Source organism: Littorina saxatilis, linkage group LG2, assembly GCF_037325665.1.
Source record: "Littorina saxatilis isolate snail1 linkage group LG2, US_GU_Lsax_2.0, whole genome shotgun sequence".
Taxonomy (NCBI): domain Eukaryota; kingdom Metazoa; phylum Mollusca; class Gastropoda; order Littorinimorpha; family Littorinidae; genus Littorina; species Littorina saxatilis.
Genome location: NC_090246.1, coordinates 93,205,806 through 93,227,802, shown reverse-complemented (window position 1 = coordinate 93,227,802; position 21,997 = coordinate 93,205,806). Strand labels below are relative to the sequence as shown.

Sequence of the window (21,997 nt, the reverse complement as noted above, 5' to 3'; positions counted from 1 at the left end):
TGCTTGGTGGCTGTCGAGGTCAATCTGTAATTAAAGAGATAATAAATACGTAAACAACAGAATGGATTAATTAATTATTTGATGAATTAAATCACGAATGAACGAACGTATAAAATGACGAGTGTGTGTTGGAAGAGGCTGGTAGCTCAGTGGGTAGAGCACTAAACTTCTGATCCTTGTGTCAAGGGTTCGAACCCAGGCCGGGACAGACACGGGTCAACTTTATGTACAGATTCAGAGATGGTATCCACGTCCAGCCCTTTGTCACCACAGGGGCACGTACACACACACACATAACATAAACACCCACCCCTCCCCCACCCCTTCCGCCCTCTCCACCACAACTACCCCCCCACACACACACACACACACACGCACACACACACACACACACATCTCCATCTCCCCCCTTGCACACGCACCAACACACCCACCCGCCCCCCCTCTCCGCACACTTACCCGACCCCTACTACCCCTCCCTCCTCCCATCCCACATACAAAGACAAATATTGCTCCACCTTCTCTCTGTCCGTATCGGGGTCCAGCATGACAAATGTTTTCTGTCCACGGTAGAGGCACAGAATGTTTTCAAAGGCATCGGTATGAACCACAGATTTTGTTCCTCCACTACTGAACCACATAATCTGAAAAGAACATGCAAAACGCATACATCAGATTAACACAAACACAGACAGGCGCAATAGCCAAGTGGTTAATAAGCCGGCCTACCACTTGGAAGGTCGTGGATTCGAATCCCGGCCGCGCCTGGTGGGTTTCCGATCTCCCAGGTCGGACCTGCTAGTGCCTTATCCCCCTTCGTGTGTACATGCAAGCACAAGACGAAGTGCGCACGGAAAAGATCCTGTAATCCATGTCAGAGTTCGGTGGGTTATAGAAACACGAAAATATCAAGCATGCATCCCCCGAAAGAGGCGTATGGCTGCCTAAACGGCATGGTAAAAAAGGTCGTATACGTAAAAGCCGTGGGAGTTTCAGCCAATGAACGAATAAAACGAAGACACACACACACACACACACACACACACACACACATACACACACCGAGGGAAAATGAGGGTAGGGCTTGGAAGCCACACCAGACGAATAACGGCACAGAAATACAAAAACAGATAGACTAGCTGCTAACGTTCCAAAGTTTAGAATTAAAAAAACCCTAGCTGTTAACGTTCCAAAGTTTAGAATTAAAAAACCCCTAGCTGTTAACGTTCCAAAGTTTAGAATTAAAAAAACCCTAGCTGTTAACGTTCCAAAGTTTAGAATTAAAAAAACCCTAGCTGTTAACGTTCCAAAGTTTAGAATTAAAAAAACCCTAGCTGTTAACGTTCCAAAGTTTAGAATTAAAAAAAACCCTAGCTGTTAACGTTCCAAAGTTTAGAATTAAAAAAACCCTCAAGAATAGTAGGTTGTTGGTACGTTTAATTATTGACAAAATATTTACAGTATGTCTTGCATGCGAGATTCATCGACGATTTTAAGAGAAGTTCATTATTGATACCGCCATACGTCTGTCACCTTAAAAGTCCACTGGGTCGAAGTACTGTAGTAATGTTTTGTAAATAATGAAACGTTTCAATAACCTACAATTCTTTGTGTTTTGTTTATTGACAACGGCACAGGTCCATCTACTCACTGCGAAAGCGAAGCCTTGTTGGATCAGTTCAGGGCACTGAAGACTGCATGGGACCCAGACATCCGGTCTGACAAAACGATGTAATGATGCAGTTCAGATCGCATATATACGGTGGGATACATCAGGAATGGCCAAATCCCAACATTTTAACTCGCCAGCCGGGCGAGTAACTGCCAGAGAGTAACTAGCTCGCCAGAAATTTCGCTGGTCCGGTGCATACCAAAGTTGCTCCATCTGATTTGAAAGTCGATATTACAAGCAAAAATTGTTCATTTGACCAGAATTTTCACTGTCCAGCCAGGCAAGTTGCCAGGCGATTTCTACTAGCCCGGCGGATTTTTTACTCGCCCTTGGCGACCGGGCGGACGATTTGGCCATCTCTGATACATGTATATAATTATATACTATTTACTTCATAGGGTGGGGATATTGCCCAGTCTGTTCAAAACCAGTTGCCGCTATCGGCGTGGGTTCGATCCCCACGTTCGGCAAGGGACTTATTTCCCAGAGTCAACTTTGTGCAGACTCTCCTCAAGAAATAATTGGATAATCTGATAATCTGAGGTTGCTCCAAGTATTTTCTTAACGCTTACTTTAGCAGAATATAACATTTGGGTATCAAGTCAAAAGTTGCAGTTCCATGCAGAAGGGAAATTTTGCATATCACGTCATAATAATCAACAAGTCCAAATGTGCTTGCCCTTGAGTAGCTGTAAGATTCTGTGATGGCTTATATAAATTCTGGAGGATGTAATTTTGGTGCTATAAAGAACCGACGCGCTCACAAAACAAAACGAACACTAGAATTGGAAAATTAATTAAAGTTTATTGAATACTTGTCGATGTCATGGTAATTCGGAAACAGCTCATAATATCAATATATAAAAGGCTAAACATAAATCTATGGAGAGGCTAAGTAACCTATATCGGAGCGTGGCGGAAAAACTAATCTAAGTTTAGAAAGTGAATTAAAGCTAAAATGTGAAGTAGAAAGGACTAGTTTGAGTGAGAGTGCAGAACAGTAGAGTGTGAAGCGTGGAGCATGGAGCGAGAAGCGCGGAGCGGTGAGCGAGAAGCGCGGAGCGAGAAGCGCGGAGCGGTGGAAACTGATAGAAAGAAAAAACTAAACTTAGAATTCGAAACATCAAACTAAACATCAAAGGTGTCCTAAAAACATAAACATCAAAGATGGACGACAAAATGGCGGCCGAAACAAGATGGCGGCAAATCAATAAAAAATCACCAAGACAAAAATATGTTAGAAAAACCCTACATAGAATAAACGTAGGACACAGAAACGGAAAGAAGACAAAGAAACGGACAGAAGACACAGAGACGGAAAGAAGACACAGAAACGGACAGAAGACAAAGAAAACGGACAGAAAGTCATAACAAACAAAGATTCGAAACGAAAATTACACGAATTCGGTAAATAAAAGAAACATAGTCAGAAATGGATACTCGCCTTTGACAGCATCAATAATCTAAAACAGACTCAAGGCGAGCAACTGAACCTGAACTACAAAATAACTTAAAACAAAACTGGAGGCTGGCAGAAAACACTGGGCCCCGGAACAGAGCAAAAAAAATCTATCTATACTAAAACATCTTGTTCCGTGAACGGCTTCCCAGTAAGTGACGACGGATACAGGCTATCCACCACAGAGGTGAACTAAAAATACTGCGCGTTACTACAATATTACTGTTGCAAAACATGCGTCCCGTGCTCTCCGGGGAAAAACTCCATAGGCTGTCCAGCGTGAGCCATACAGGCACATGAAATTAATATCAGAAAAACGCCGGCCACACTACCTTGTTTATAAATTAGTTCGTTACAATATTTAACGTCATTAAAACAAAACAAAGTTCGTACCAGGACGCTCATACTTAATAAAGAAAACTAGAGGATAAAGAGCGAGCTAGACCCGCACGCGAACCTACAGAGGTGGCTGCAAAATGGGAACAAATAGGGGCAAAAGTGAAATAAGATAATAAAAGTGAAAGAACAAAAAGGGGAAGCCACCACCACGGAAAGTCGCATGCGAGTCAAGCTAAAAGCATGACTAAAAAACACAAGCAAAACAAAAAGAATCTAAATACACAGAAGGCTCCTTAGCAGGGGCATTCACATTCCCCCCTCGAAGACATCTTAGTCTTTACAAAAGTCAACATAAAAAATCAACAAAATCATCGAATACAGGCGTGGTTCAAAAACAAAATCCGAAACATTACAGAATCCTTTTGGCATTATCCAAAACGTAGCTGTTCGAAACGCACTCTCATACGTGGTTCAAAATACAAAAAATCCGAAACGTTACAGAATCCTTTCGGCATTATCCAAAACGTAGCTGTTCGAAACGCACTCTCATGAGTCTCAATCTAAAAATCACACGTGTTCTTTCAACAAATGTAACATCATATTTCGTCAGTCCGTCACTGTCAACATATCGTGTCAACATTATTCTTACACCTTTACATAACCCGCAACTCAGTATGAAAGACTGTAGTCGCAACCTACAAAATACAAAAGAAAAACATCTTCAGTCGTCTTAAACATAAGCACAGGCATCCGCACGCGGGAAGGACTAAACAAACCGATTCATTAAGCGCTTGCCTCTGTCAAGAGCTTTCGTTCCAAAATGCGGAACCAAAAACATATATACAAATGGAGAGAAACCACAAAGTCACAAAAAATATTTGCATTAAGACGAAATTTTCTCCCCAAATCAAAACAGCGCCACCTGTCAAAAAAGGCGAACGGATTACGTCAGACCAAACATGCACAAACGGTCTGTCGAAACAGTAACGTTCACTGGAAAAGTCATTGAGTGTCCGGGTCTGCCTTCACCAGCACGGTCAGCTTAGAGATGGGGCGCCAGTAGTAGAAAGTGGAATGGCTCGTCTTCGAGGTGACCTTGACAGTCTTGAGCTTGCAGGTTCGCACGAGCCCATCGTCGCTGGGGCGAACCTCCGTCACGAGTCCAAGAGGCCAATCTGCTCTGCATACGGCTTCGTCACGTAGCACGACGACATCTCCGACAGCAACGTTACGTTGGGGAAGGAGCCACTTTCTTCTTCGTTGTGGTCTTCTTCGTTGTGGTCTTCTTCGTTGTGGTCTTCTTCGTTGTGGTCTTCTTCGTACTGGTCTTCTTCGTCGTGGTCTTCTTCGTTGTGGTCTGGTCAAAATCCTTTCCATGACATGGAGAGGGTCGGAGATTCTGGGTTTGGCGAGTGTCGTGCGATATACGGAAGCGACTGATTCACCTTCGTACTCGCTGAGACAATGTTCTGTAAGAGACACGTGCATCACGTCATGGACAGACTGTTTTGGCGACACTTGTCCCAGTATCGTCCAACCCAACGGTGTGAGAACGGCGTATGGGTCTCCCTTGATGACTCTCTCTGGCATGAATAGCTCTGCATGATCGTAGCCAATCAACAACCCGGGAGTGCAGCCTTCGAGCAACGGGGGAATCTCGCTGGCAATATGACTCAAATGCTTGATGTTACGAGCGGTCTCTGATGTTGGTATGTTCTCAGTGTCATTGGTGAGATGGTCCGTCGTGTAGAGCGTTTTCAGGTTGTGGGAAACATTGGAGTTGAGGGCCTTGACACACAATCCGGTCACTCTCTGACATTCGATATGAGTGTTCTGAGAAGTCATAGTGTTCAGCCTCAATGACGCTGGCTCAGAATGAGTGTTCAGCTTGTCACTCAAAGATTCAGTAACGAAGGAGATGCAAGACATGGTGTCAAGCAGCGCGTATGTCGTATGCTCTACCGTGGGATTCTCTTTCGTCGAAACTCTGACCGGAACAATCATGGTAGCTCTGACTGGTCTGTCTGACTTGTTGGTCGTCGCGAATGCTGATCCAGAGGCAGAAACACGGGCATCTTGACTGAGACAGACAAACCTTGAAGAATCTGGCGGTCCCCGGGCATTCCGTTGCTGATTGGGAATCTTCTTCCTGTAGCTAGGCGCTCCATGCAGCATAGTGAGATGTGGGCCTTGGCACTTGTCACATATCGCCCTAGTAGTGCAGTCTACACTTCTATGGTCAGTCTTTCTGGCACAGGAAAAGCACAAAGACGCTTCGTACATGAAGTGTTTCCTGTCCTCAACGGGAATCTCATCGAACCTCTGGCATCTGAGTAGAGGATGAGAAGAAGAGCTGGTCGGAAAACGAACGGTACAAAAGGGACAGACTTCGTCGCAGTTCGTATTCAGGACAGTTTTCGCGTGATGCTGACAAAGACATTTGTCACACTCTTGACATGCAGATGCAGTAGAACAATCCGTACTGTACGATGTTCTCTTGGGGACTGATGAACTGGCGGTCTGTGAGGTGGAAGAGGCGGCAGATTTGCTGGAGGAGAAAAGGGGCTCGCAAAGGATGTCTGCCTCTGTCTTGATGAAAGCTGACAACTCCTCAAAGGTAGGGTAGCGTTTCTTCTCGTTCTTGGTCTTGTTTACTTTCCGCACCCAGTTTCTCACCAACCAATCTGGAAGCTTGCTCATGAGTGTCTTGTGATAGGCTGGGTCTTCAAGATTCTGTAGCTGGCCTATCACTCGGCTCGCCACAAGGCATTGTCCAAGAAAGTCCGAGAAGGCACGGAGGGCTTGTCCATCTTTGGGTTTGATTACCGGCCATGCATCTAGTTTCTCTCGGAAGGCTCTGGCAACGACGAAAGAACTGCCGAATCTTTCCTCCAGCGTCTGAAGGGCCTGCTGATAGGCCTGGGCATCCCTGATCAGAAAGAGTCCCTTGACCGCATCCTTCGCCGGACCGTCCAAGTACTTCTCCAAGTAGAGGAGCTTTTCCTCTGCAGAAACGCCCTGCCGCTCAATCAAAAGCGTGAATGAGGACCTCCAGAGAGGGTACGTCAAAGGATCTCCTGAAAACGTAGTGGGCTCCTGCGTCGGTAACCTGTTGATCAGGAGAGCCTCAGCTAGAGTACGAGCTAGGGCAGAACCCTCGGAGAGCGCTGGCTGGCCTTGCATCTGAGGAAGGTATGCATCTTGCCCGTAGTAGACGTCTGAAGGGCTCGTGACCGGAGCCTCTTGAAAACCATGCTGTGTATAGTCAGTGTCAGGAGCAAAGCTAGCAGCGTGGTCATATTGCGGCGTTTGCATGGGAGGATGCATGACAGAAGGCCCATATGCAAAGCTTGGCACATAGGTCGGAGACTCTCGGGAGGTCATGGCAGGAAAAGGACCAGGGAAAGGCCCGGAAAAAGGTCTCGCTGATGGATTGAGGGATTTGTGAGGGAAACGGGAAGGCGCGTAGATCTGGCGAGGACGATCTTCGTGGCTTGGAATCTCAGCTTTGACAAACTGAGGCCGAAAGGAGGTCGCGAATTGGCCTCCGACTCTTGTCGTCATCGTGGTGGCTGTAGTCATCGTCGTAGTGGTAGGAGCCGTGGCTGTGACCGCTGCTGGAAGTGGGTGAAAAGCGGAGAAAGGTTGGGCACGGGTCCTGGAGATGCCTCGAAGAGTGTCGCGGATATCCTCGGCGGCCGACTGGAGATGCGAAGGGGCATAAGCCCTGACCTCCGTGGGCTTCTGAAGTGGCGGGAGTCCAGGCTTGGCTGCCGCAGGCTGATGTTGCCCAGAGACGAGGGTATTGGCTGCCGGCTGGTGACGCGGGTGGGCGTAGGTGTCGGCTGTCGCAGGCTTATATGTATCTTGTGTGTGCTGTGTGTGCCTATCATACCCTACCGCCACATCTCCTATGCTCTCTGAGTGTGTACCTACATGCAGGGGGTTGTGAGTACCTAGGTACCTATCAATGGGGCTGTCACGAGGTAGTTGGGGCATGAATCTTTCTCTAGCCCTTTGCTGGTCTTCTATGTCAGTTTTAATGATCTTAAAAACTTCATGCTCTTCTTGCATCTTGCCTTCTCTCTCCACCCTCTCTAGTGCAGTCTTAACTTCCTTTTCCTTTTTCTTCAAAGCTAACCTTTCATCTTGAGCCTCTCTCTCTAAACGAGCACACTCTCTTTCCATCTCTGCCTTCTTCTCAGCACACTCTCTTTCCAACTCTGCCTTCTTCTCTGCCGCCAAAGCTTTAGACCTAGAAGCCTTCTCCTCTAAAAGCAAAAGAGTTTCTTCTTGTCTGGCCCTTTCATCTGCGACCATTTGCTGGGACCTAAATCTCGCTGCACTAACCGCCAAAGAAGCATCTAGAGAAACCTCTCTAGCACCTCCAGAAGCGACTGTGGAAGTCAAGTCCGAGCTGGAGGCGTACGGGTCTAACTTGGGAAAGAGTCTGTGATATTGTTCTTTGAGCGTCTCCGTTTGCATGTGCATATCGCTCAGATCCTCTTCTATAGCTACATCACTTTCAGCCACTTGACAAAGCCTCGAGTTCGCCACATTCAGCTTGTTTAGGTGCTCACAGAGGACTATTTTATGAGCTTTAAGGGCTCTTCTTTGGTCTGGTGTTTCCCTAAAAGCTGTGCACAACTCGCTGATCATATTCTTATGAGCTCGACTTATGGCCCAGTACTTGTCTGACAGTTCCCTCACCTCAACATTAAGTCTAGCCCTAACAATGGCGGGGCCTCTTTCTTCTCTACTTCGTTGAGCGAGATGCTCTGCACTTGCAGCCTGTTGGGAGGGCTCAGTACCTAAACCTTCCTGTGTAGGAGAATGTTCAGCTTGAGAGGGAAAGTTATCTGAATTCAAAGTGTCTTGGGTCTGAGTGGGTTCAGCTAGAGACTCTCCCTGAGCGCCATCACGGTCGCCTTCATTCTTACGACTATCAGTGTCCGAAGCAAAATGTTCATCCCTCTCTACCTTCAAAGTGTAAGGGGATAGCTCGGCACTCTCATGAGAAGGTAATTTCTCATCCATACTTTAAGTCAAGTGAAAACGTAGAGGTTAACAAAGACTTGCGAAATATAGAGAAGCAAAATTCAAATGGCACACCTCGGGTCACTCACTAGAGGGGAAGAAAATACGAAGTACGAAGTGTGCAATGCTATGGTCAACAAACCTAAAATAATGCCTAAGTTGCTCTGCTCTGGGCAGACAAAAATAAATTAAAATATTGTTCGCTAGATACGAAACACAGTTCCTTTAAGACAAAAGGTTCATGATCTCTTCACAAGATTCGTAAGGATAAGAAGTTCAAAAGTCAGTGGCCCTAATCACAGGCCTACAAAAATTCATAAAGTTCTTTGTCGAAAACAATCCAAAATGTTCCAAAAAATATCAGAGTTTCCACTGTGCTTGCCCTTGAGTAGCTGTAAGATTCTGTGATGGCTTATATAAATTCTGGAGGATGTAATTTTGGTGCTATAAAGAACCGACGCGCTCACAAAACAAAACGAACACTAGAATTGGAAAATTAATTAAAGTTTATTGAATACTTGTCGATGTCATGGTAATTCGGAAACAGCTCATAATATCAATATATAAAAGGCTAAACATAAATCTATGGAGAGGCTAAGTAACCTATATCGGAGCGTGGCGGAAAAACTAATCTAAGTTTAGAAAGTGAATTAAAGCTAAAATGTGAAGTAGAAAGGACTAGTTTGAGTGAGAGTGCAGAACAGTAGAGTGTGAAGCGTGGAGCATGGAGCGAGAAGCGCGGAGCGGTGAGCGAGAAGCGCGGAGCGAGAAGCGCGGAGCGGTGGAAACTGATAGAAAGAAAAAACTAAACTTAGAATTCGAAACATCAAACTAAACATCAAAGGTGTCCTAAAAACATAAACATCAAAGATGGACGACAAAATGGCGGCCGAAACAAGATGGCGGCAAATCAATAAAAAATCACCAAGACAAAAATATGTTAGAAAAACCCTACATAGAATAAACGTAGGACACAGAAACGGAAAGAAGACAAAGAAACGGACAGAAGACACAGAGACGGAAAGAAGACACAGAAACGGACAGAAGACAAAGAAAACGGACAGAAAGTCATAACAAACAAAGATTCGAAACGAAAATTACACGAATTCGGTAAATAAAAGAAACATAGTCAGAAATGGATACTCGCCTTTGACAGCATCAATAATCTAAAACAGACTCAAGGCGAGCAACTGAACCTGAACTACAAAATAACTTAAAACAAAACTGGAGGCTGGCAGAAAACACTGGGCCCCGGAACAGAGCAAAAAAAATCTATCTATACTAAAACATCTTGTTCCGTGAACGGCTTCCCAGTAAGTGACGACGGATACAGGCTATCCAGCACAGAGGTGAACTAAAAATACTGCGCGTTACTACAATATTACTGTTGCAAAACATGCGTCCCGTGCTCTCCGGGGAAAAACTCCATAGGCTGTCCAGCGTGAGCCATACAGGCACATGAAATTAATATCAGAAAAACGCCGGCCACACTACCTTGTTTATAAATTAGTTCGTTACAATATTTAACGTCATTAAAACAAAACAAAGTTCGTACCAGGACGCTCATACTTAATAAAGAAAACTAGAGGATAAAGAGCGAGCTAGACCCGCACGCGAACCTACAGAGGTGGCTGCAAAATGGGAACAAATAGGGACAAAAGTGAAATAAGATAATAAAAGTGAAAGAACAAAAAGGGGAAGCCACCACCACGGAAAGTCGCATGCGAGTCAAGCTAAAAGCATGACTAAAAAACACAAGCAAAACAAAAAGAATCTAAATACACAGAAGGCTCCTTAGCAGGGGCATTCACATTCCCCCCTCGAAGACATCTTAGTCTTTACAAAAGTCAACATAAAAAATCAACAAAATCATCGAATACAGGCGTGGTTCAAAAACAAAATCCGAAACATTACAGAATCCTTTTGGCATTATCCAAAACGTAGCTGTTCGAAACGCACTCTCATACGTGGTTCAAAATACAAAAAATCCGAAACGTTACAGAATCCTTTCGGCATTATCCAAAACGTAGCTGTTCGAAACGCACTCTCATGAGTCTCAATCTAAAAATCACACGTGTTCTTTCAACAAATGTAACATCATATTTCGTCAGTCCGTCACTGTCAACATATCGTGTCAACATTATTCTTACACCTTTACATAACCCGCAACTCAGTATGAAAGACTGTAGTCGCAACCTACAAAATACAAAAGAAAAACATCTTCAGTCGTCTTAAACATAAGCACAGGCATCCGCACGCGGGAAGGACTAAACAAACCGATTCATTAAGCGCTTGCCTCTGTCAAGAGCTTTCGTTCCAAAATGCGGAACCAAAAACATATATACAAATGGAGAGAAACCACAAAGTCACAAAAAATATTTGCATTAAGACGAAATTTTCTCCCCAAATCAAAACAGCGCCACCTGTCAAAAAAGGCGAACGGATTACGTCAGACCAAACATGCACAAACGGTCTGTCGAAACAGTAACGTTCACTGGAAAAGTCATTGAGTGTCCGGGTCTGCCTTCACCAGCACGGTCAGCTTAGAGATGGGGCGCCAGTAGTAGAAAGTGGAATGGCTCGTCTTCGAGGTGACCTTGACAGTCTTGAGCTTGCAGGTTCGCACGAGCCCATCGTCGCTGGGGCGAACCTCCGTCACGAGTCCAAGAGGCCAATCTGCTCTGCATACGGCTTCGTCACGTAGCACGACGACATCTCCGACAGCAACGTTACGTTGGGGAAGGAGCCACTTTCTTCTTCGTTGTGGTCTTCTTCGTTGTGGTCTTCTTCGTTGTGGTCTTCTTCGTTGTGGTCTTCTTCGTACTGGTCTTCTTCGTCGTGGTCTTCTTCGTTGTGGTCTGGTCAAAATCCTTTCCATGACATGGAGAGGGTCGGAGATTCTGGGTTCGGCGAGTGTCGTGCGATATACGGAAGCGACTGATTCACCTTCGTACTCGCTGAGACAATGTTCTGTCAGAGACACGTGCATCACGTCATGGACAGACTGTTTTGGCGACACTTGTCCCAGTATCGTCCAACCCAACGGTGTGAGAACGGCGTATGGGTCTCCCTTGATGACTCTCTCTGGCATGAATAGCTCTGCATGATCGTAGCCAATCAACAACCCGGGAGTGCAGCCTTCGAGCAACGGGGGAATCTCGCTGGCAATATGACTCAAATGCTTGATGTTACGAGCGGTCTCTGATGTTGGTATGTTCTCAGTGTCATTGGTGAGATGGTCCGTCGTGTAGAGCGTTTTCAGGTTGTGGGAAACATTGGAGTTGAGGGCCTTGACACACAATCCGGTCACTCTCTGACATTCGATATGAGTGTTCTGAGAAGTCATAGTGTTCAGCCTCAATGACGCTGGCTCAGAATGAGTGTTCAGCTTGTCACTCAAAGATTCAGTAACGAAGGAGATGCAAGACATGGTGTCAAGCAGCGCGTATGTCGTATGCTCTACCGTGGGATTCTCTTTCGTCGAAACTCTGACCGGAACAATCATGGTAGCTCTGACTGGTCTGTCTGACTTGTTGGTCGTCGCGAATGCTGATCCAGAGGCAGAAACACGGGCATCTTGACTGAGACAGACAAACCTTGAAGAATCTGGCGGTCCCCGGGCATTCCGTTGCTGATTGGGAATCTTCTTCCTGTAGCTAGGCGCTCCATGCAGCATAGTGAGATGTGGGCCTTGGCACTTGTCACATATCGCCCTAGTAGTGCAGTCTACACTTCTATGGTCAGTCTTTCTGGCACAGGAAAAGCACAAAGACGCTTCGTACATGAAGTGTTTCCTGTCCTCAACGGGAATCTCATCGAACCTCTGGCATCTGAGTAGAGGATGAGAAGAAGAGCTGGTCGGAAAACGAACGGTACAAAAGGGACAGACTTCGTCGCAGTTCGTATTCAGGACAGTTTTCGCGTGATGCTGACAAAGACATTTGTCACACTCTTGACATGCAGATGCAGTAGAACAATCCGTACTGTACGATGTTCTCTTGGGGACTGATGAACTGGCGGTCTGTGAGGTGGAAGAGGCGGCAGATTTGCTGGAGGAGAAAAGGGGCTCGCAAAGGATGTCTGCCTCTGTCTTGATGAAAGCTGACAACTCCTCAAAGGTAGGGTAGCGTTTCTTCTCGTTCTTGGTCTTGTTTACTTTCCGCACCCAGTTTCTCACCAACCAATCTGGAAGCTTGCTCATGAGTGTCTTGTGATAGGCTGGGTCTTCAAGATTCTGTAGCTGGCCTATCACTCGGCTCGCCACAAGGCATTGTCCAAGAAAGTCCGAGAAGGCACGGAGGGCTTGTCCATCTTTGGGTTTGATTACCGGCCATGCATCTAGTTTCTCTCGGAAGGCTCTGGCAACGACGAAAGAACTGCCGAATCTTTCCTCCAGCGTCTGAAGGGCCTGCTGATAGGCCTGGGCATCCCTGATCAGAAAGAGTCCCTTGACCGCATCCTTCGCCGGACCGTCCAAGTACTTCTCCAAGTAGAGGAGCTTTTCCTCTGCAGAAACGCCCTGCCGCTCAATCAAAAGCGTGAATGAGGACCTCCAGAGAGGGTACGTCAAAGGATCTCCTGAAAACGTAGTGGGCTCCTGCGTCGGTAACCTGTTGATCAGGAGAGCCTCAGCTAGAGTACGAGCTAGGGCAGAACCCTCGGAGAGCGCTGGCTGGCCTTGCATCTGAGGAAGGTATGCATCTTGCCCGTAGTAGACGTCTGAAGGGCTCGTGACCGGAGCCTCTTGAAAACCATGCTGTGTATAGTCAGTGTCAGGAGCAAAGCTAGCAGCGTGGTCATATTGCGGCGTTTGCATGGGAGGATGCATGACAGAAGGCCCATATGCAAAGCTTGGCACATAGGTCGGAGACTCTCGGGAGGTCATGGCAGGAAAAGGACCAGGGAAAGGCCCGGAAAAAGGTCTCGCTGATGGATTGAGGGATTTGTGAGGGAAACGGGAAGGCGCGTAGATCTGGCGAGGACGATCTTCGTGGCTTGGAATCTCAGCTTTGACAAACTGAGGCCGAAAGGAGGTCGCGAATTGGCCTCCGACTCTTGTCGTCATCGTGGTGGCTGTAGTCATCGTCGTAGTGGTAGGAGCCGTGGCTGTGACCGCTGCTGGAAGTGGGTGAAAAGCGGAGACAGGTTGGGCAAGGGTCCTGGAGATGCCTCGAAGAGTGTCGCGGATATCCTCGGCGGCCGACTGGAGATGCGAAGGGGCATAAGCCCTGACCTCCGTGGGCTTCTGAAGTGGCGGGAGTCCAGGCTTGGCTGCCGCAGGCTGATGTTGCCCAGAGACGAGGGTGTTGGCTGCCGGCTGGTGACGCGGGCGGGCGTAGGTGTCGGCTGTCGCAGGCTTATATGTATCTTGTGTGTGCTGTGTGTGCCTATCATACCCTACCGCCACATCTCCTATGCTCTCTGAGTGTGTACCTACATGCAGGGGGTTGTGAGTACCTAGGTACCTATCAATGGGGCTGTCACGAGGTAGTTGGGGCATGAATCTTTCTCTAGCCCTTTGCTGGTCTTCTATGTCAGTTTTAATGATCTTAAAAACTTCATGCTCTTCTTGCATCTTGCCTTCTCTCTCCACCCTCTCTAGTGCAGTCTTAACTTCCTTTTCCTTTTTCTTCAAAGCTAACCTTTCATCTTGAGCCTCTCTCTCTAAACGAGCACACTCTCTTTCCATCTCTGCCTTCTTCTCAGCACACTCTCTTTCCAACTCTGCCTTCTTCTCTGCCGCCAAAGCTTTAGACCTAGAAGCCTTCTCCTCTAAAAGCAAAAGAGTTTCTTCTTGTCTGGCCCTTTCATCTGCGACCATTTGCTGGGACCTAAATCTCGCTGCACTAACCGCCAAAGAAGCATCTAGAGAAACCTCTCTAGCACCTCCAGAAGCGACTGTGGAAGTCAAGTCCGAGCTGGAGGCGTACGGGTCTAACTTGGGAAAGAGTCTGTGATATTGTTCTTTGAGCGTCTCCGTTTGCATGTGCATATCGCTCAGATCCTCTTCTATAGCTACATCACTTTCAGCCACTTGACAAAGCCTCGAGTTCGCCACATTCAGCTTGTTTAGGTGCTCACAGAGGACTATTTTATGAGCTTTAAGGGCTCTTCTTTGGTCTGGTGTTTCCCTAAAAGCTGTGCACAACTCGCTGATCATATTCTTATGAGCTCGACTTATGGCCCAGTACTTGTCTGACAGTTCCCTCACCTCAACATTAAGTCTAGCCCTAACAATGGCGGGGCCTCTTTCTTCTCTACTTCGTTGAGCGAGATGCTCTGCACTTGCAGCCTGTTGGGAGGGCTCAGTACCTAAACCTTCCTGTGTAGGAGAATGTTCAGCTTGAGAGGGAAAGTTATCTGAATTCAAAGTGTCTTGGGTCTGAGTGGGTTCAGCTAGAGACTCTCCCTGAGCGCCATCACGGTCGCCTTCATTCTTACGACTATCAGTGTCCGAAGCAAAATGTTCATCCCTCTCTACCTTCAAAGTGTAAGGGGATAGCTCGGCACTCTCATGAGAAGGTAATTTCTCATCCATACTTTAAGTCAAGTGAAAACGTAGAGGTTAACAAAGACTTGCGAAATATAGAGAAGCAAAATTCAAATGGCACACCTCGGGTCACTCACTAGAGGGGAAGAAAATACGAAGTACGAAGTGTGCAATGCTATGGTCAACAAACCTAAAATAATGCCTAAGTTGCTCTGCTCTGGGCAGACAAAAATAAATTAAAATATTGTTCGCTAGATACGAAACACAGTTCCTTTAAGACAAAAGGTTCATGATCTCTTCACAAGATTCGTAAGGATAAGAAGTTCAAAAGTCAGTGGCCCTAATCACAGGCCTACAAAAATTCATAAAGTTCTTTGTCGAAAACAATCCAAAATGTTCCAAAAAATATCAGAGTTTCCACTGTGCTTGCCCTTGAGTAGCTGTAAGATTCTGTGATGGCTTATATAAATTCTGGAGGATGTAATTTTGGTGCTATAAAGAACCGACGCGCTCACAAAACAAAACGAACACTAGAATTGGAAAATTAATTAAAGTTTATTGAATACTTGTCGATGTCATGGTAATTCGGAAACAGCTCATAATATCAATATATAAAAGGCTAAACATAAATCTATGGAGAGGCTAAGTAACCTATATCGGAGCGTGGCGGAAAAACTAATCTAAGTTTAGAAAGTGAATTAAAGCTAAAATGTGAAGTAGAAAGGACTAGTTTGAGTGAGAGTGCAGAACAGTAGAGTGTGAAGCGTGGAGCATGGAGCGAGAAGCGCGGAGCGGTGAGCGAGAAGCGCGGAGCGAGAAGCGCGGAGCGGTGGAAACTGATAGAAAGAAAAAACTAAACTTAGAATTCGAAACATCAAACTAAACATCAAAGGTGTCCTAAAAACATAAACATCAAAGATGGACGACAAAATGGCGGCCGAAACAAGATGGCGGCAAATCAATAAAAAATCACCAAGACAAAAATATGTTAGAAAAACCCTACATAGAATAAACGTAGGACACAGAAACGGAAAGAAGACAAAGAAACGGACAGAAGACACAGAGACGGAAAGAAGACACAGAAACGGACAGAAGACAAAGAAAACGGACAGAAAGTCATAACAAACAAAGATTCGAAACGAAAATTACACGAATTCGGTAAATAAAAGAAACATAGTCAGAAATGGATACTCGCCTTTGACAGCATCAATAATCTAAAACAGACTCAAGGCGAGCAACTGAACCTGAACTACAAAATAACTTAAAACAAAACTGGAGGCTGGCAGAAAACACTGGGCCCCGGAACAGAGCAAAAAAAATCTATCTATACTAAAACATCTTGTTCCGTGAACGGCTTCCCAGTAAGTGACGACGAATACAGGCTATCCACCACAGAGGTGAACTAAAAATACTGCGCGTTACTACAATATTACTGTTGCAAAACATGCGTCCCGTGCTCTCCGGGGAAAAACTCCATAGGCTGTCCAGCGTGAGCCATACAGGCACATGAAATTAATATCAGAAAAACGCCGGCCACACTACCTTGTTTATAAATTAGTTCGTTACAATATTTAACGTCATTAAAACAAAACAAAGTTCGTACCAGGACGCTCATACTTAATAAAGAAAACTAGAGGATAAAGAGCGAGCTAGACCCGCACGCGAACCTACAGAGGTGGCTGCAAAATGGGAACAAATAGGGGCAAAAGTGAAATAAGATAATAAAAGTGAAAGAACAAAAAGGGGAAGCCACCACCACGGAAAGTCGCATGCGAGTCAAGCTAAAAGCATGACTAAAAAACACAAGCAAAACAAAAAGAATCTAAATACACAGAAGGCTCCTTAGCAGGGGCATTCACACCAAAAAAGGGGATACAAAGAAGGCTAAGGTTTACATCAGCATGCATGCAACTGAGGTTCAAAAAATCTTTAAAAAAAAAAAAATAGAGGAAAAAATCTTACGCTTAAGAAGTCGACTTCGCGAAGTCTTTTTACGGAAAACACAGTGCTAAAGCTCCGTGCGGCCAGCTTCGCGGAGTATACTTCTCGTAGTCGACTTCGCCCAATAATATTTAGGACATGATTTAGAGTGGCATGCATGCAACTGAGGTTAAAAACAAAGAAATAGAAGAAACAAATCTTACACTTAAGGCAGTACCTAATTGAACCCGAAGCCGACTTCGCGAAGTCTTTTTGTATCGACAACTCAGAGCTCAAGCTCCGTGCGGCCAGCTTCGCGAAGTCTTTTTGTATCGACAACTCAGAGCTCAAGCGCCGTGCGGCCAGCTTCGCGAAGTCTTTTTGTATCGACAACTCAGAGCTCAAGCGCCGTGCGGCCAGCTTCGCGAAGTCTTTTTGTATCGACAACTCAGAGCTCAAGCGCCGTGCGGCCAGCTTCGCGAAGTCTTTTTGTATCGACAACTCAGAGCTCAAGCGCCGTGCGGCCAGCTTCGCGAAGTCTTTTTGTATCGACAACTCAGAGCTCAAGCTCCGTGCGGCCAGCTTCGCGAAGTCTTTTTGTATCGACAACTCAGAGCTCAAGCGCCGTGCGGCCAGCTTCGCGAAGTCTTTTTGTATCGACAACTCAGAGCTCAAGCGCCGTGCGGCCAGCTTCGCGAAGTCTTTTTGTATCGACAACTCAGAGCTCAAGCTCCGTGCGGCCAGCTTCGCGAAGTCTTTTTGTATCGACAACTCAGAGCTCAAGCTCCGTGCGGCCAGCTTCGCGAAGTCTTTTTGTATCGACAACTCAGAGCTCAAGCTCCGTGCGGCCAGCTTCGCGAAGTCTTTTTGTATCGACAACTCAGAGCTCAAGCGCCGTGCGGCCAGCTTCGCGAAGTCTTTTTGTATCGACAACTCAGAGCTCAAGCGCCGTGCGGCCAGCTTCGCCAAGTCTTTTTGTATCGACAACTCAGAGCTCAAGCGCCGTGCGGCCAGCTTCGCGAAGTCTTTTTGTATCGACAACTCAGAGCTCAAGCGCCGTGCGGCCAGCTTCGCGAAGTCTTTTTGTATCGACAACTCAGAGCTCAAGCGCCGTGCGGCCAGCTTCGCGAAGTCTTTTTGTATCGACAACTCAGAGCTCAAGCGCCGTGCGGCCAGCTTCGCAAAGTCTTTTTGTATCGACAACTCAGAGCTCAAGCGCCGTGCGGCCAGCTTCGCGAAGTCTTTTTGTATCGACAACTCAGAGCTCAAGCGCCGTGCGGCCAGCTTCGCGAAGTCTTTTTGTATCGACAACTCAGAGCTCAAGCGCCGTGCGGCCAGCTTCGCGAAGTCTTTTTGTATCGACAACTCAGAGCTCAAGCGCCGTGCGGCCAGCTTCGCGAAGTCTTTTTGTATCGACAACTCAGAGCTCAAGCGCCGTGCGGCCAGCTTCGCGAAGTCTTTTTGTATCGACAACTCAGAGCTCAAGCGCCGTGCGGCCAGCTTCGCGAAGTCTTTTTGTATCGACAACTCAGAGCTCAAGCGCCGTGCGGCCAGCTTCGCGAAGTCTTTTTGTATCGACAACTCAGAGCTCAAGCGCCGTGCGGCCAGCTTCGCGAAGTCTTTTTGTATCGACAACTCAGAGCTCAAGCGCCGTGCGGCCAGCTTCGCGAAGTCTTTTTGTATCGACAACTCAGAGCTCAAGCGCCGTGCGGCCAGCTTCGCGAAGTCTTTTTGTATCGACAACTCAGAGCTCAAGCGCCGTGCGGCCAGCTTCGCGAAGTCTTTTTGTATCGACAACTCAGAGCTCAAGCGCCGTGCGGCCAGCTTCGCGAAGTCTTTTTGTATCGACAACTCAGAGCTCAAGCGCCGTGCGGCCAGCTTCGCGAAGTATTTTTGTATCGACAACTCAGAGGTCAAGCGCCGTGCGGCCAGCTTCGCGAAGTCTTTTTGTATCGACAACTCAGAGCTCAAGCGCCGTGCGGCCAGCTTCGCGAAGTCTTTTTGTATCGACAACTCAGAGCTCAAGCGCCGTGCGGCCAGCTTCGCGAAGTCTTTTTGTATCGACAACTCAGAGCTCAAGCGCCGTGCGGCCAGCTTCGCGAAGTCTTTTTGTATCGACAACTCAGAGCTCAAGCGCCGTGCGGCCAGCTTCGCGAAGTCTTTTTGTATCGACAACTCAGAGCTCAAGCGCCGTGCGGCCAGCTTCGCGAAGTCTTTTTGTATCGACAACTCAGAGCTCAAGCGCCGTGCGGCCAGCTTCGCGAAGTCTTTTTGTATCGACAACTCAGAGCTCAAGCGCCGTGCGGCCAGCTTCGCGAAGTCTTTTTGTATCGACAACTCAGAGCTCAAGCGCCGTGCGGCCAGCTTCGCGAAGTCTTTTTGTATCGACAACTCAGAGCTCAAGCGCCGTGCGGCCAGCTTCGCGAAGTCTTTTTGTATCGACAACTCAGAGCTCAAGCGCCGTGCGGCCAGCTTCGCGAAGTCTTTTTGTATCGACAACTCAGAGCTCAAGCGCCGTGCGGCCAGCTTCGCGAAGTCTTTTTGTATCGACAACTCAGAGCTCAAGCGCCGTGCGGCCAGCTTCGCGAAGTCTTTTTGTATCGACAACTCAGAGCTCAAGCGCCGTGCGGCCAGCTTCGCGAAGTCTTTTTGTATCGACAACTCAGAGCTCAAGCTCCGTGCGGCCAGCTTCGCGAAGTCTTTTTGTATCGACAACTCAGAGCTCAAGCGCCGTGCGGCCAGCTTCGCGAAGTCTTTTTGTATCGACAACTCAGAGCTCAAGCGCCGTGCGGCCAGCTTCGCGAAGTCTTTTTGTATCGACAACTCAGAGCTCAAGCGCCGTGCGGCCAGCTTCGCGAAGTCTTTTTGTATCGACAACTCAGAGCTCAAGCGCCGTGCGGCCAGCTTCGCGAAGTCTTTTTGTATCGACAACTCAGAGCTCAAGCGCCGTGCGGCCAGCTTCGCGAAGTATTTTTGTATCGACAACTCAGAGCTCAAGCTCCGTGCGGCCAGCTTCGCGAAGTCTTTTTGTATCGACAACTCAGAGCTCAAGCGCCGTGCGGCCAGCTTCGCGAAGTCTTTTTGTATCGACAACTCAGAGCTCAAGCTCCGTGCGGCCAGCTTCGCGAAGAATACTTCGCGTAGTCGACTTCGCCCAGTTAAGGACAAGCTTTAGAGCGGCATGTATGCAACTAAGGTTAATAAAAAGGAAATCGAAAAGAAACAAGTTCCTCCGAAAGTGGCGTATGGCTGCCTAAATAGTGGGGTAAAAACGGTCATACAAGTACAAATCCACGCGTGCAAAAAAACCGAGTGTACGTGGGAGTTTCAGCCCATGAACGCAGAAGAAGAAGAAGAAGAAGAGAAACAAATCTTACGCTTACCTGAGATATGAAGGCACATCGTCCACCATATAATGCTCCGTTTGGTTGTAGATTTTGAGAAACTCGTGAAAGTGGAGGTCCTCCTTTCCCAATGAACGGTTCTCCTTCTTCTGCGTCTCCAAACTGACCAAAGAGTCGTCCGGCAAATCCAGGGACAGGAGATAGTCATCTGTCCACATGCGTGTCGCACGTGCATCACTGACCACTCCGGACAGCTTGACCGGTTTTGATTTCTGCACGTAGTTCACGATGAAATCGTACGGCTCCGGAAAATCCGAGCGCACTTCGATTTCAGCGCGGGAACCGCTCTCGCCGAAGGGTCGCAGATGTCCTTTTATGGTGTTGTCATCTGCATTGGTGTTGTCTTTTACGTTCGTGTTGTCTTTTGATTTCGTGTTGTCTTTTGCTTTGGTGTTGTCTTCTTTTTTAGTGTTGTCTCCTGCTTTGGCGTTGTCTTTTGCTTTCGTGTTGTCTGCTTTTGAGTTGTCTTCTGCTTTTGCCTTCTGAGTCGATGAAGGCGTTGTCGAATATGTTAGTGCTACGGTTCCGAGAATTATCAGAAAAGAGAGCAAGAACACAGGCTTGAAACGTGACACAAGTAGATGCTGCCTCCTCTGATATCCTAACATGGTTTTTGTTATTGTAGTTATTGCAAATTTGTATGTCCTTTTTGACTTTCGACAAACTTGAGATAGTTCTGCTGCTACCCTGAAATTCCTTTCTTCGAGTGTCAACAATCTTCCGTTGATTTTTCTAAATTCCTGAACGAAATACACAATCTTGTTTTCTAGACCAGTACCCTTCTTCTTCTTCGGTCGTTTGGAGACTGGAGAAGTAGTCAGTCCGGTTTGCAGGAAAAATGTCCAAGACCACTGCACTCACGCAGAACACTGTGCCACACAAAGATAATTATTTGCAGGACAAAATACTGTCTCAGACCAGTGCACTTACGCAGAACACTGTGCCACACAAAGATATTTTGTATTTACCGGCTACGTGTATTGTAGCATGTCCGCTTCATTTGCGAGTTGTGATTTTGATGTAGAGGCAACACGTTTGCTGCGACAACCAGGCTGGCAACAGTTGGTGAAGTGTTTGTTGTTTTAAAGGAGCCTTCGTCACTGAAAGTATATTAAGGGGAAGGTATTAAGTAAAATAATATGTACGAAAGTCACAGTTAATGAATTGCTTCGTGCGTCTTTGTTTCTTGATCAGTACCAGGTTTACTTTATCTCCACCTTAAGGCCAAAAAAAGTATCTTAGAAAAAGTAACTTTACTCCCAAAACATTAGAGATGACGAGCAAATAGAACACTGAACCCGTGTTTTGTTTTTTACAAGCGAACTTCGTGTAACCACACCATTATCCGACAATGCTTTGAAGGGCTAAATTTCATCAACAGTGTCTCTCCGCCATGTAATTACGTCCCTTGAACACAAAACTAAGGCTTACAGAATGAATCGCATTTCAAAGTCAAAATTGTCACTTTTCATCACGCTTTTTTCTTTACTTTCAATGCACTACGACGGTTCTCTCAGTCTGCAAACTTCGGCAAAGTCTGTAGTCCTTTTCAATGGCTTCCTTGAATTTGGGACACTACAGCCTACTTGAATTCTACTACACATGTACAAAGCAACTCTGAGCTGTTTACCTTCAAGTTCTACCTTCGTCTACCTGGAACAACAGGTGTGTGGCTA

At 46.7% G+C, this 21,997-nt stretch overlaps 1 protein-coding gene across 1 annotated transcript in view; it reads right to left on the bottom strand.

The window, feature by feature from the left end:
* LOC138960191 (jmjC domain-containing protein E-like) overlaps positions 1 to 21,363 on the bottom strand; it is a 21,486-nt gene extending 123 nt beyond the window's left edge. The window contains exons 1-4 of the mRNA XM_070331971.1: positions 20,301 to 21,363; positions 1,652 to 1,718; positions 519 to 644; positions 1 to 24 (exon numbers count right to left, since the gene is read on the bottom strand). The exon at positions 1 to 24 is cut by the window's left edge and continues 123 nt beyond it. Of these exons, the coding sequence (XP_070188072.1) occupies positions 1 to 24; positions 519 to 644; positions 1,652 to 1,718; positions 20,301 to 20,929 (846 nt within the window). The 5' untranslated portion in view covers positions 20,930 to 21,363. The remainder of the gene's footprint in view (positions 25 to 518; positions 645 to 1,651; positions 1,719 to 20,300) is intronic.
* Positions 21,364 to 21,997: the final 634 nt, after the last annotated feature.